The sequence below is a fragment of the Polyodon spathula genome, chromosome 3 (genome assembly GCF_017654505.1).
Source record: "Polyodon spathula isolate WHYD16114869_AA chromosome 3, ASM1765450v1, whole genome shotgun sequence".
NCBI lineage: Eukaryota > Metazoa > Chordata > Actinopteri > Acipenseriformes > Polyodontidae > Polyodon > Polyodon spathula.
The window spans coordinates 70,815,431-70,829,835 of NC_054536.1; the positions used below are offsets into that span (position 1 = coordinate 70,815,431).

Consider the following 14,405-nt stretch of genomic DNA (forward strand, 5'->3'; position numbering starts at 1 on the left):
TTTTAATATTGTCTAGGCGGTGCTTCCTTGGATCTTAAGGCATCCTCCAAAAGCATCCACACGACTTGGCTAAATTTGGTGGAGATCAGTAAACTCAGACAGTTTTTTGACATTCTTGATCAAGTTAGTACCAAAAATACTTAACAGACATACAGGCTAACAACAAGAACCATTTTTTTTCAATGCAAATGAACCCTATTAGAATGATCACGTACAGGATCGACCTGGACACAATGATCTCAGTACTGACCTACACTGAACTTTCTCCAGTGTCAAGTGTGTCATTCTCTCAGTGAAAACAAAGACCATGGTTGACTAATTCAAAGATAACGCTAATTCAAAGACGACTTATTGTAGTACGAATCATGCATGACTAGTGAGGCTAGCGCTCACCTTGTGTGGCACCTTTTATTTGCAGTTTGTGTACTGTGTTTTATTTTGGCTTTTGTCTTCTGTATGTGTCCTTTCTGTGCGTTACCATCGTTGGTAGCGTCACATGACCAGTTTGTTTCCTTTCTGTTTTTTATTAAATCTTGAGCGCCTGTTCTGCCATTTCAACTCCAACTCCCATGTCTCTCTGTCTTGCAATGCGGTTACCCACACATGACATGAGTAACTTGTCACAGTACTGTTTAAATGTTGATCAATGTGAAGGAACGTTCATAAAAGTACTATATGTTAATGTTCAATTAAAATTGAAACAGATATTAAAGTTATATCAAGAGGTGACCAGTGTAGTTGACAAATAAGGAAGGATAGGCCTTGTTACAGAACTGCCACTTAAGGCTTGAGTTCTTGGATGAGTTGATGGACACTGTCACAAAAACAGTGCATGAGACATCCCAGTTATGGTTCAGCACAGACATCCACAAGCAGTTCTCAATTACCTTATTGCAGATGTCAATCAAATTCACTAATGAGCTGCCTCAAGGGCTCAAGGCTGGTCTCAGGAGAACTCACAGAGGTAAGACTGCAATGCACCAATTGAAAATATATTGAATGTGAGCAAAATAAGTGCCTTACATGTTTATTTGGGCCCTTTTCCAATAGCATTTCTTAGTATAAAATAAGCCAAGTGAGGGCATGAATTGCATTAATACATTATTGGTTTTTTATAGTTTCCAATACATCTGGGGACCATGAAATTAATACAAATGTGCCTAAAACAAGTACACAAAATCACCAGTCTCCTTATTATATATTTACCTGTTTCAGTTATCATTGTTATTATTGCTTTCCGTTAGGATTCATGGTTCTTTACAATAGTTATTCTTACTTTTACACACGGAGATATAACTCTGCATGTCCATCATGTATGATTGTGTAGCACTGTCATATAATAGCTCGGCAGTATTTCACTTTGTTTTATCTCACAGGCAATAGAATCATCATCTGGAATCTGAATGAATGTTTTATGTTGACAGGCATCAGACAGGACATATTAGATGTTAGCAACATGACCCAATGGAAGCCAATGCTCTACGGAGTAGCCTTCCTTCATTCCATCGTGCAGGAGAGGCGCAAATTTGGATACTTTTGGGATATGCCTGCCTTAGAAGAAACTCACATATTGCTTTCAGGCCTCCTGGGATTCTAGTTCACTGAACTGTTGGAAAGTAACTGCCAGTTCCATTCCGGGATCTTTGGGGGAAGACCCAACTGCTTCTGGATGACAGGGTTTTTCAACCCCCGGGCTTCTTGACAGCAATGACACATGTAAGCTTGATAGTCTTCAGCTTTCTGAGTTTCTATGGATGAAAATGCTGGATGTGGAAGATCTGTGTAATCTGTGCTTTTAATTTCCATTAAATTTATTTCTGAACATTTTTGCCTTGGGACCCTGGTGAGGATTAAAAAAAAAAAAAAAAAAAGTTACTGCACAAAAAAAGTTCCCGATTTTTTATATTCCTGGTAAACAGGAGTTCAGTGGTCTTGTTGATTTGACATGTTCTTGCCTAGTGTTTAGAAACAGTATAACCCACCTACAGGTAAAAACTTCAGTGCAAATAATGTCCTGTATCTGGCTCCCGCTTTGCCTGTCGTTGGTTTGTCGGCAGGCTGTTCCAGTGATTACAGGTGCTTGCAACAAACTTAGACCTAGTATTTTTGTAAAGAAAAGGCTACTGACATTCTGTCAGCACTAATGTGTCACAAGCTTGGAAAGTAAGGCCTGAGAGCTGCATTTTGTTTTTGGCCCTTATAAATTACATATTTTTCAAATACTCCAACACTGCATGAAGGGAAAATAGATGCTGTTTCACAATGTGCATTAGGTCTCTATGAACATTGATTCTGAGTTGCATGAGTCAGTGGGAGGGATAAAACTAAACCAGTTACTTGTGGACCGTGTTCCACTATAGTTTTTGTATTGGTCAGTAAATCACCCCTGATGAAAAATATACTAACACTAATACTAACTTAGACTGGTGGGATATAGATCATCCACTGTTTAGGTTCTTAAAATAGACCCTTAATGGATGTGTAATAAGTGAATCAGGCTGTGACAGATTTTTTTTTTTAAAGATAAATATAGGACATAGGTAGTTTTTTTTAGAAAACAAGCCATGACATTAATAAAAATACATAGTATTATACATTTTGGAATTAATAATGAGTTTCCTGGGCATCATACTGTGTAGAAAAAAAGAAGATGGTTAAATTGAGTTATCTTATGTATGTGTCCCTAGTTGAAATTTGAAGTAATTGAAACACCCCCACACACCAGTACAGTTCCAATCATACTGATAAAAATGCATTTAGCACAGTCTGACCCCTGTGCAATGACAGTTTTTAATCCAATTTTAAAAGGAATTCCCTTGACTACGAGTCACATGTAATAAAATGTCACGCTCTACCACTTTCAGATTACTTTCCTTCAATAGATAAGCCGTGTTCTGTTGAGAAATGATTTTTACATTCAGCAAGTTTTTGGGATAGTGTGCAATTTATCACATTTTAATTATAAAACATAATTCGGCATTTTATATTTAGCTGTATTCTTAAAAGTAAGCATCTGTTTTAGTGGTTGTACATTGATTTTTACATTTTATTTTACAGTAGACAATCATATATTTTACCTCTGTTTTATCCAGTCAGTTCATTGCAGGATCTAAGTAAGTACCAGAGATTGACAGGCGAACTCGCTGCCTGTAGTCAATTGTTTCCTTGAATCAGGATGTTGCCACGCGAATGAAACGGCCCCGATCCCATATTTGTTTTTTTTTTTTTTTTTTTTTTTAATCTCTGTAGTGCAACCGGCCCGTGGAGGCAGTTTTTACACTTTTCTTTATTTAAAACAGAGACTTGGCTCAGTCGGGTTACCTTAAATTTAATCGGGTTCCCAGAGCCGCAGGATTACTCTCTCCCAACAAAAGACCCTGCTGCCTCCCCAGTCTGACAATGCTGTAACGCACTGCAGGGATATCTGTTTATATAAACGCAACTGTTCAGGTACTTGTTTGTTTGTTTTTAAAATGTAACACGGATGCCCTTTTGTCATTTAAAAACTATTGTGGTGACATTTTAAATTAAGTGTCACATACCATTACAATTGTATGTGTAAAAAGTGTGCAAACTAAATGCACCATCTTATTTTATTATCCGGGGAACTGTTTGTTGTGGCACGGTTGTTTGACTGCTAGAAATGGGTACCAACTGTGTGTGGATTTATTTTTATCACTTAAAAAAAAAAAGCTATTTAATATTATTATTGACAGTTACACAGTAGTTACTTTCATTTTACAATATGGAATTCAAGTGAACACCAGCAGCCTGTGTGCTGGTTCTTGTTTCTTAGCAACCAAAGGACGCGGCAGCCATAGTTCTGTGTTCGAGTGGACTGTTTGATCTTAGTTGATATTCGTTAAAAGTTTTATGAAAATGGCAACAACATTAAAAAATGGAACCCTTCCTGTTTCTTCTTTGTCTGCATTTAGCTACATTCCTCCAAAAAGAAGTGATCCGAAGGAGCTTACCTATTTCAATAGCAAAACCAAGGTAAGAAAAGGTGAAAAACAATGTTAACCCATTTAATGCATGAAACGTGTTACGTAGCTCTCACAGGTACGAAAAGAGGATTTTGCAAAAAAAAACTGAATAATGCTTTCCGATTGCAAGTGTCACTAATCGTAATTCAAACCTGTCCCTCTCTGGTTCGAAAAATCTTACTGGTGGTAACGTATGACTGTTATTCTAAGATGATATATGGTTTCCTAAAGCTGTATGCTGTTGCACCAAAGCTTAACATTAAGTCACTCTTAAATTATGTTTTTGTTTAAATACATTTACATTATTTACTTCTCTTTCAATGTCTCATAGTTTTCAAAGATTGTGTTTAAATGTGTAAAATGCAAGAATATTGTAGTAGATGTTACCTTTTCACTGCCGCTGCTCCCTATCTGATTAGAATCAGAAGATTGAATGGGACGTTATCAAGCAAAATCAAGCCATAGGAACGAGCCAGCAGGTACCTACTCGCCTCCCAACAGGTAGAGTAGGTCCGGATCAAGCTTTAATGGCGGATGTATTAGCCGCTAGAGGGTGCTAAGCGGTGTTGAAATAATAGTAACAGTTAGATTTAGGTGTAGAGATTGCGTTTAGGGGTAGATGGTTGATTTAGGGGTTAGGAGGCTAGTAGGTACCTACAGGCCCAACATCCCATTGAATCGACTGATTGTAATCATATCGTCTGGCCCTTTTGTAATCCCTGTTATGTGCATAAAGAACCTTTTTTTTTTTTTTTTTTTTTTTTTTTTTAAAAAGAGAAATATCATCTGGAATAAAAAGAGCACTTTATTTTAAAATAAAGCAATTTAACTTCAACTTGAATTTTAAACTAATTTATATTTTTTGTCAAATTTAAAAACATGAAATTGTAAAAAGTCAATTCTAGTCCTCATTACTGTACACAAATAAGAACATAAGAACATAAGAAAGTTTACAAACGAGAGGAGGCCATTCGGCCCATCTTGCTCGTTTGGTTGTTAGTAGCTTATGGATCCCAAAATTTCATCAAGCAGCTTCTTGAAGGATCCCAGGGTGTCAGCTTCAACAACATTACTGGGGAGTTGATTCCAGACCCTCACAATTCTCTGTGTAAAAAAGTGCCTCCTATTTTCTGTTCTGAATGCCCCTTTTTCTAAACTCCATTTGTGACCCCTGGTCCTTGTTTCTTTTTTCAGGCTGAAAAAGTCCCTTGGGTCGACACTGTCAATACCTTTTAGAATTTTGAATGCTTGAATTAGGTCGCCACGTAGTCTTCTTTGTTCAAGACTGAACAGATTCAATTCTTTTAGCCTGTCTGCATATGACATGCCTTTAAAGCCCGGAATAATTCTGGTCGCTCTTCTTTGCACTCTTTCTAGAGCAGCAATATCTTTTTTATAGCGAGGTGACCAGAACTGAACACAATATTCAAGATGAGGTCTTACTAGTGCATTGTACAGTTTTAACATTACTTCCCTTGATTTAAATTCAACACTTTTCACAATGTATCCGAGCATCTTGTTAGCCTTTTTTATAGCTTCCCCACATTGTCTAGATGAAGACATTTCTGAGTCAACAAAAACTCCTAGGTCTTTTTCATAGATTCCTTCTCCAATTTCAATATCTCCCATATGATATTTATAATGTACATTTTTATTTCCTGCGTGCAGTACCTTACACTTTTCTCTATTAAATGTCATTTGCCATGTGTCTGCCCAGTTCTGAATCTTGTCTAGATCATTTTGAATGACCTTTGCTGCTGCAACAGTGTTTGCCACTCCTCCTACTTTTGTGTCGTCTGCAAATTTAACAAGTTTGCTTACTATACCAGAATCTAAATCATTAATGTAGATTAGGAATAGCAGAGGACCTAATACTGATCCCTGTGGTACACCGCTGGTTACCACACTCCATTCTGAGGTTTTTCCTCTAATCAGTACTTTCTGTTTTCTACATGTTAACCACTCCCTAATCCATGTACATGTGTTTCCTTGAATCCCAACTGCGTTCAGTTTGAGAATTAATCTTTTGTGCGGGACTTTGTCAAAAGCTTTCTGGAAATCTAAATAAACCATGTCATATGCTTTGCAATTATCCATTATCGATGTTGCATCCTCAAAAAAATCAAGCAAGTTAGTTAGGCACGATCTCCCTTTCCTAAAACCATGTTGACTGTCTCCCAGTACCCTGTTACCATATAGGTAATTTTCCATTTTGGATCTTATTATAGTTTCCATAAGTTTGCATATAATAGAAGTCAGGCTTACTGGTCTGTAGTTACCTGGTTCAGTTTTGTTTCCCTTTTTGTGGATCGGTATTACGTTTGCAATTTTCCAGTCTGTCGGTACCACCCCTGTGTCAAGAGACTGCTGCATGATCTTGGTTAGCGGTTTGTAAATTACTTCTTTCATTTCTTTGAGTACTACTGGGAGGATCTCATCCGGCCCAGGGGATTTGTTTATTTTAAGAGCTCCTAGTCCCTTTAACACTTCTGCCTCAGTTATGCTAAAGTTATTTAAAACTGGATAGGAACTGGATGACATGTGGGGCATGTTGTCAGTATCTTCCTTTGTAAAAACTTGTGAAAAGTAATCATTTAACATATTTGCTATTTTTTTTTCTTCCTCTACGATTTTGCCATTTGTATCTCTTAAACATTTAATCTCCTCTTTGAATGTTCTCTTGCTGTTGTAATATTGGAAAAACATTTTGGAATTGGTTTTAGCTCCCTTAGCAATGTTCATTTCTATTTCTCTCTTGGCCTTTCTAACTTCCTTTTTGACTTGCGTTTGCAGTTCTGTGTACTCTTTCTGCGTACTTTCTTTTTGGTCCTTTTTTAATGCTCTGTAAAGTGCCTTTTTTCGCTGAATATTTTTTTTAATTGATCTATTAAACCATTTTGGCAATTTAGTTTTACATTTAGATTTGTCTACTTTAGGGATATAATTGTTTTGCGCCTCTAGTACTACATTTTTGAAGAACAACCATCCTTCTTCTGTGGGTGTTTTCTCTATTTTACTCCAATCTACTTCTGTTAGTCTCTGTTTCATACCTTCATAGTTTGCTTTTCTAAAATTGTAAACCTTAGCTTTAGTCTTTACTTTTGGGGATTTAAAAAACACTTCAAATGAGACCATGTTGTGGTCTGAGTTTGCCAGTGGTTCTCTGACCTCTGTTTTAGTTATTCTGTCTTCGTTATTTGAAAAGACTAAATCAAGGCATGCCTCCCCTCTAGTGGGTGCCTTGACAAATTGTGTTAGGAAGCAGTCATTTGTCATTTCCACCATTTCTATTTCATCCTTCGCGCTACCCACCGGGTTTTCCCATTTTATTTGGGGGAAGTTGAAATCCCCCATTAGTATGGCTTCTCCTTTGCTACACACATTTCTAATGTCATTGTATAACAGATTATTGTGCTCACCGTCTGAATCTGGCGGTCTATAGCATGCTCCTATTATTATGCCTTTTGAATTTTTGTCTGTTATTCTGACCCATATTGATTCGGTTTTATTTTCTTTGTCCAGGTTTAACACCTGGGCTTCAAGACTGTTTCTTATGTATAGCGCTACCCCTCCTCCTCTTCTGTCCTGCCTGTCTTTCCTATACAGTGTATACCCACAAATATTATATTCGTCCCCATCACTCTCAGATAACCACGTTTCTGTAACACCTATCACATCATAGTTACCTGTTAGTGCAGTAGCTTCAAGTTCTAGAATTTTGTTTCTGATACTTCTAGCATTTAGATAAATACATTTAATGGTTGTCTTACCTGAGTTGTTGTTCTTCTTTTGATGCGGTCTCCCTTCTGTTTTTTTGTTGATTTCTCCCCCCTTCCTTTCTAGTTTAAATGCTTCCGAACCTGCTCGAGGATCTTTTCTCCGAGTAGACTAGTTCCCTTGTTATTTAAATGCAGTCCATCCCGTCTATACAGATAGTCCTCGTTGTAGAATGTGGTCCAATGATCAAGATAGGTGAAGCCTTCCCGTGTGCACCACGTCTTCAGCCATTCGTTTTGATTAATTATTTCCAGCTGTCCATATGGTCCTTTGCAAGGTGCGGGTAGTATACCAGAAAATACCACAGTTTTGGTTTTCTCTTTTAATTTCCTTCCTAGCTCTCTGAATTTGTTTTGCAGGGATTTTGGTCTGTCTCTTCCAATGTTGTTTGTACCGATGTGGACGACTACTACCGGGTCGTCTCCTGTTCTTTCTAGGAGCCTGTCCACGTTTTCAGTGATGTGCTTGACCGAGGCTCCCGGAAGGCAGCACATTGTTGTAGTAAGGGGGTCCAAACTGCGAATTGAACTTGCTGTGTTTCTCAATATGGAGTCCCCAACAATCATGACCTCCCTTCTTTTTGCTGTCTGGTCACCACTGTCAATAGGGTCCTGGATGTTGTTCCTTTCATTCTCTTGTTGTTGGTTCTGCTCATCAAAATGCAGCTATGTAAGCATCCACAGCCGTACAACTTATCACTTACTTTTGTGTTTTGGTTCAGGTTATGGTAGCAAAAAGTCATTTTGTTTTTTGAATGGACCATTGTGATGTAATAAAAGCAAATATACAATATTATTACACCTATACATTCTATTTATTGTTATTATTCAAAGGATGTGGAAGTCTCAACATATGACTGCTTGTTTAAAAGACCAGACAGTTACAATCAGAAACTTCATCGTGATGACAGAGAGCATGCTAAGAGCAGAGGACTGAATCTAAACAACGAGGTAAGCCTTGGTTTAAGAACATCATTATTTAATGATTTGCTATGAATTTTATAACGAATGAAGGTAATTCACTTTTTTTTTAAACAAATGTATGATTTAAAAATTACATTTGTGTTGATAATTCTCAAACATTTAGTTTAAATGTATATTTTGTATTGTAGAGTTTGTTCAAAAGTAACTTGCAGAGTTCAGACAAAAGAAAATCAGTAATGACATTTGGCAAGAAAGAGATAAAGAGAGTCCAGGGGGCAGATTAAATCTAAATTCAGTGTGCTGCCTTAGCTAAGACTGGATAAATGTTGCTATTAAAACAAAAATTCACAATGCCACCCAATTAAATTACAAATGTAAGTTAACAGGTTAGAGAAGCAGCAAAATCTCCATTATGCAGCGCTTTGACTTTTTGTTTTATACCTTCAAAAAAAACAATAAAACAGCATACAAAATAAAATGGACATTATATCATACAGAAGTATACCAAACAACACACAACATTTCAGAAAATACATTGATTTGTGTTTTTAAAGGGTCAGTAATCAAGTACACAATAAAACCTGTCTAATCCAGCCCCTCTACAAACCGGCATTCTGTATCGACATGAATTTGTGGCACCGATGCTATCCATCGGTGAATACGGCATGATTTGTAAGTCTTGTGTGTCTTAAATCTATGTAAATTTGACTCTGCAGTCTGAAATTATGTCATGTGATTTTTCTTTTCTACGTTTATAAAAATAGTATGCTTCGTAAATACGCACATGTCCCATTGGAATGGTATATCTGCAGTAAAATCCTTGTTTACATAATGGAGTTTTTCAAAGTAATCAAAGAGTTTGTCATTTATACCTTTTTTAGGTATAGAATTTAATTTTACAGTACCACTATAAACCAGCACACTATTATTGAATACCTTCACGCATTCCATGTCATCAACACAAACACAGTGTAGCCTATCATATAATAGTATTAATTAAGAAGAAAAAATATTGCAACCTGCAGTGAGCCTAGGGTCATCCCCACATTATATCCTCCTTCCATTTTGCAGTGCCATAAATTTCAGGTATTGTTTGATTTGATATGTACATAAGAGAAACCACAAACTGGAAAGTCACACACCTGCATTAGCTTTAGATTTAATTCATCCTCAGATGGTTCTCCAACGTCTTCTAGCTCGTACCCCCTTCAAAGTGACTTGGATGTGCAAAAAAGTAATTACATGTAGAAGTACAGCTGCAGTAGATTTTTTTTTTTTTCAGTACAAACAGGAAATACATCTACTTTTGCTGCCTGTGAAGTTTAATTTCTTTGGGACAGTGGTGCTCAGTGAGGGTCAGTCTAACCCAGATATTTGTTACAACCACACAATTAATTACTTAATTAAACCATTTACACCTCTATTCAATTCATTATCTGTTAATTATTTAATTGGCATTTTAAAACTTGATGAATAATGTCCCTTGAGGACCAGAGTTGTGCACCCCTGCTTTATGGAATACCCCTTTCCTGTATATATGTGAACTTGTTAAGGGACTGAAAGTTACAAAATAAATTCAGTTCAAAGTTGATTTGTCTAATTTCAGGAAATATCAAGACCTGTACCGGTTTTGTCATCTTCAGAATATGGACGACACCTGTCTATCGCAGTAGACAAACCAGATCGTAAATGCGTTAGAGTTGGACTGGTGCGTTCTGAATTCTACAGGAGAAATGGATTTGAGCATTCTGTTGAAGAAGGTTATGGATCTGTCAAACCTGCCTAAAACCTTGTGAGTGTAATCTGCACACAGATTATAGGGCATTAAACCTTACCAAATAATATAGAAACTATAATTTAAGCTTTTGATACCTTCTAGTATTTTGTTTAGTAAAGAAACTGAAGAAAAAAAGGCACATTTGAGGATGTTGTGTATTTTAATGAATGCCGGTGCAACAAAACGGGATATAAAGAAAGAAATATTCCATATTTCCACTGAATAAACCTCAGTATATTCTCCTCTGTACCTCTGTTCAAGCATATGACAATTTGCTTGGGAAATAGTGAGATAAACAGTATAATATATTGTCAGTACAGTGATTAGGCTTGTATTTTTGCATTTATTTTAAAACAGATTTTCACTTCTGTTTCTGCATTTGCCCACACTTACCATGGCTTTATATGTGTTTTGTTATTATTTAGTAACCAAGAGTTTTTGCATTGGGCTGCATTTTTTAGGAAATTGCTTAAATGTTTTAACAGCTTGGTATATTTTAACACAGTTATAAATGCTAAACTTTGGTCCCAAGTGCACAAAACATGTTAAATTTAAGTTTCTGTAATATGTAGGAAAGATGTTCAATTTCTGTTATTTCTCTTTTCCATTATTTGAAGGTGAACTAAAATAAAAATAAATATAAGAACCAAAGTTTGTGTGAATTCAGTGGAACACATTTATAGAACAGTCTTATGACAAAAAACTAGTGTTCCAAAATCATTATGCATTGCACATACTTAAATATGATTCCTTAGTGTCAGTTTATTACATTTTCTTTGCTTTCTTTGAACTGTCTTTTTTAAGAACCTGAAAGTAATTTCCTGCTACTCCCCACAGAAGTAATACAGTTACGGTCGCTTCCAGAAATGAAGAGCTATCAGTAATACATTTGATTCTCCTGCAAATATTTAATGTTATTTGTAAAGGAGGGCTGGTATCCCTGGCTTCACAGATGTCACTGCGAACCCAACCAACTTCCTTTAGTATTAGTAATTCTGTTATTTTTTGCTTGCCTTTTTGTATTTTTTTCATCCACCAAATGCTTTCTGTATTTAATAGTTTTGTGTGTTAAGCAAACAAAAAGTTCATAAAGCCGGAAATACATACAAACTTTTAATGAGTTTTACAAAACAATGGCATTAAAACACTTGTTTCAGTTTTTTACATTTTCTTTTTCTTTTTGTACAAAACTGGTCCTGTGAGTAACTGTTGTCTGTGTACAAAGCTGAGTTCCCTCAGTATGTTCCACTGCCTTTGAGGTTTCACTCCTAAACGCATCCAACATTCGTGCATCTAAGGACAGGGTTGTAATATTTACAGATGTTGTGATTTTTGATGTTTTAACTAGTCAGTCTCTGACAGGGATTGGTTAGGCTTGTGCATGTTAGTCTTTTCAAGGCATCACATTCCCTTGTGAAAGAGATCGGGTCATCTCTGTATGGACATAATAGGTTTTCAGCTCTCCTTTTCCCTTCACGTTTATTATTCCCCGACATGTGCACATGTATCCTAATGTTTGCAAGATCTTACTTGTCTCCTCTGTAACCTTCAAAAAAGAGAGGGAAAAAATGTCACATTATGCTAAATTTTAAATCTCAACACATTAACTTGACCTAATCTACAGTAAACATAGCAATACTCATTAACGATAATATACAATAATCAAGTATTGTTAAAGGTTAGTTGTTTCCTTCGTTTGCCTATTTCACCACAGAAGTAAGTTTGTATTAAATAAAAGTTAGTATAAATGGAAACAGGCAACATAGTTCTAGTTTATTTCACTCAATCAAAAAATTCTGTAAACATAATCAAAAAATATATTACCTCTTTAAAATGTAATTAAGTTAAAAGACAGCTATAAAATACAAGGCTTGCTTCAATGGTTTTTAATTAAGCCCAGAAATGTCATAGGAAGCACCCGAGGTTTCTTGTGCACTGACATTTGTTATGATTCTTCAAGTGTTTCTGTTGGTATAGGACTGGGTAATAGTAGATTAAATTAGGGAATATCTTTGGGACCAAATTGGATTTATCTACCCTTTGATGGTACTTTTATCTCATATTTCACATTGTACATATGGGCTGCATTGATCTGTGCCAAACTAAACGCAGTAGCACAGTAAATTCACAAGACAGGAGCAAGGGCTGCGAGGAATAAGCCCTGAGACTTGAAATAGGAATTATATGCCTGTGACTTTATGAAGATGACATGCTTTCCACGTGGCTTTGCAGAGAGCCACCCTCACGGAGGTGAGACCGAACCGATCAACCTCCAAGGCTAGGAAGCAAGTGGTACTTCTCCCAAGGGGAAAATGAAGAGCATAGCGGCTACATTTAAGAAAAGAAGTCTCCCCAACTAACAAGGAATGCCTACACTTAGGGAGATCAGAGACATTAATTTTGAAAGAGAGAAGGAAATGAACATGCAAAGAATGGGCCATATAGAAACAACGGCATAGGCGAAGCAAGTTGTTAGCAAAGAAAACAAGGTTTGCCCCTTGGCAGGGAGAGTCGCCCTGTCGGAAGAGACTGCCCCAGGGGGAACCTGGAACGATAGATTGTTATGATAGATTTGGCCGGGGGTCCCCTCTGGGTCTCAAAGAATCTTCCTGGCTGAGGACGAGGCAAGCTCTGATGGGCCTAAGGTTGGGAAGTGAACGTCACTTTCCCCCAGGAGACCGTTGCAGAGTGGGGCTGCATTTTGTAGGAGGAGGGGAAGGTGGAAAATGCAAAAAGCAAGACAGAAAATGAGTGTTCGACCCAGGGCCTAAATAAGGAGGTTAATTGATAGATTGGCTGGATGAACTAGGGAGGAGTCCATTTTCCTTACCCTGCCCCACGAACCACACATATGGTAACAATTAGCTACCTGTATTTTGCCAAGCACACCTGTGCTATCCATCCGGCTTGCTACATTGACTGTGTTTCCCCAGATATCGTACTGTGGTTTCTGAGCCCCAATTACTCCAGCAATCACAGGACCATGATTAATCCCTGTCACAGAGATTAAACAAAAACACATAAATGGTACAACTCATCCAAATCAGTTTTAAATTCAGTGCATATATCAAGGTTACTGCTTTGAATATAAAGAACATTTTGAAATGTTTCATAACTATAAACACTCAACAATGGGGAATTTAAAAATACTAAAGGGAAATTAGTAAATTCAGTGACAAAGGTTTTGACAAAAAGTCTCTCAAGTTTTTGGGTTCTGCTTCATAAGAATGGGTGTATGCCTCAAAAGGTAGCAATTTTGATTAAAGTGAGGTTGGAGTGGTAGGTGATAAACAAGAGCACCACAGTGTCAGTTTAAAAAAATATCTTGCTTCACATCTTTAAGGACTAAAAGCTGAGACACAAATTTAATTAATCTTACCTGAAATACACTGCTGGTTAGCCTGCATGGCTCAGATTCCTGGTTAGTTTGATTGAAATTACATTTTATAGTAATAGGCCATTATATATCATCAACAGCTGAAACAAGGAATTATTCGACCCTTGTTTGTACTTACCAACTCTGAGTTTGAAATCGTTGAAGGAATGCTTATTAATGACATCAAGTTTTGCCACTATTGCAAAGGCAAACTCCACCATAGTCCCAATGTGCATGTACTGCCTGTCATGTTCCTGAGAAGAAACCAAGGAGCATGATACTACCCATTATTTGTATACACATTTCACCTTCACTACACACAAACTGTAAACTCTTCATCCCAGAATATGCTTGTAAATGCAATCCAAATTATTTCATTACTTTTACCAATTACTTTAATTATTCAGAAAACAAATGAATGCTTCAGTTTTCCAAAAATGAGTCCAAAGAAATAAAATCGATATAATTTATTGTCTTAATTGTAAAACTGTTTTATGGTCTGTCCAGTTTGAAATTATATTATATACCTTGATTTCTGCCGCCTGATGGAAATCAAGGAATACACC

The 14,405-nt window shown here is 36.7% G+C and overlaps 2 protein-coding genes and 1 long non-coding RNA gene across 3 annotated transcripts in view; 1 reads left to right on the forward strand and 2 right to left on the reverse strand.

Annotated features, from left to right (window-relative positions):
• Positions 1-1,011: 1,011 nt before the first annotated feature.
• Positions 1,012-4,508, reverse strand: LOC121313370. The gene is made up of 2 exons (XR_005949980.1): positions 4,374-4,508; positions 1,012-1,840 (listed from the first exon to the last, which is right to left on the reverse strand). It is a non-coding gene; the product is annotated as an uncharacterized LOC121313370 (long non-coding RNA).
• Positions 3,807-11,555, forward strand: c3h5orf49 (chromosome 3 C5orf49 homolog). The gene is made up of 3 exons (XM_041245809.1): positions 3,807-3,996; positions 8,597-8,713; positions 10,293-11,555. The coding sequence occupies exons 1-3, from the start codon at positions 3,874-3,876 to the stop codon at positions 10,470-10,472; spliced, it is 420 nt and encodes a 139-aa protein (XP_041101743.1). The 5' UTR covers positions 3,807-3,873; the 3' UTR covers positions 10,473-11,555.
• Positions 11,556-11,561: 6 nt separating this feature from the next.
• LOC121309305 (adenylate cyclase type 2-like) overlaps positions 11,562-14,405 on the reverse strand; it is a 122,086-nt gene continuing 119,242 nt past the window's right edge. Inside the window, exons 18-20 of the mRNA XM_041242182.1 lie at positions 13,979-14,093; positions 13,333-13,457; positions 11,562-12,009 (exon numbers count right to left, since the gene is read on the reverse strand). Of these exons, the coding sequence (XP_041098116.1) occupies positions 11,857-12,009; positions 13,333-13,457; positions 13,979-14,093 (393 nt within the window). The 3' untranslated portion in view covers positions 11,562-11,856. The remainder of the gene's footprint in view (positions 12,010-13,332; positions 13,458-13,978; positions 14,094-14,405) is intronic.

Coding starts and splice junctions, on each gene's coding strand:
- c3h5orf49 (XM_041245809.1), top strand. CDS start 3,874: ATGAAAATGGCAACAACATTAAAAAATGGAACCCTTCCTGTTTCTTCT. Junction 3,997..8,596: donor ATTTCAATAGCAAAACCAAG/GTAAGAAAAGGT, acceptor TATTATTCAAAG/GATGTGGAAGTCTCAACATA. Junction 8,714..10,292: donor GACTGAATCTAAACAACGAG/GTAAGCCTTGGT, acceptor GTCTAATTTCAG/GAAATATCAAGACCTGTACC.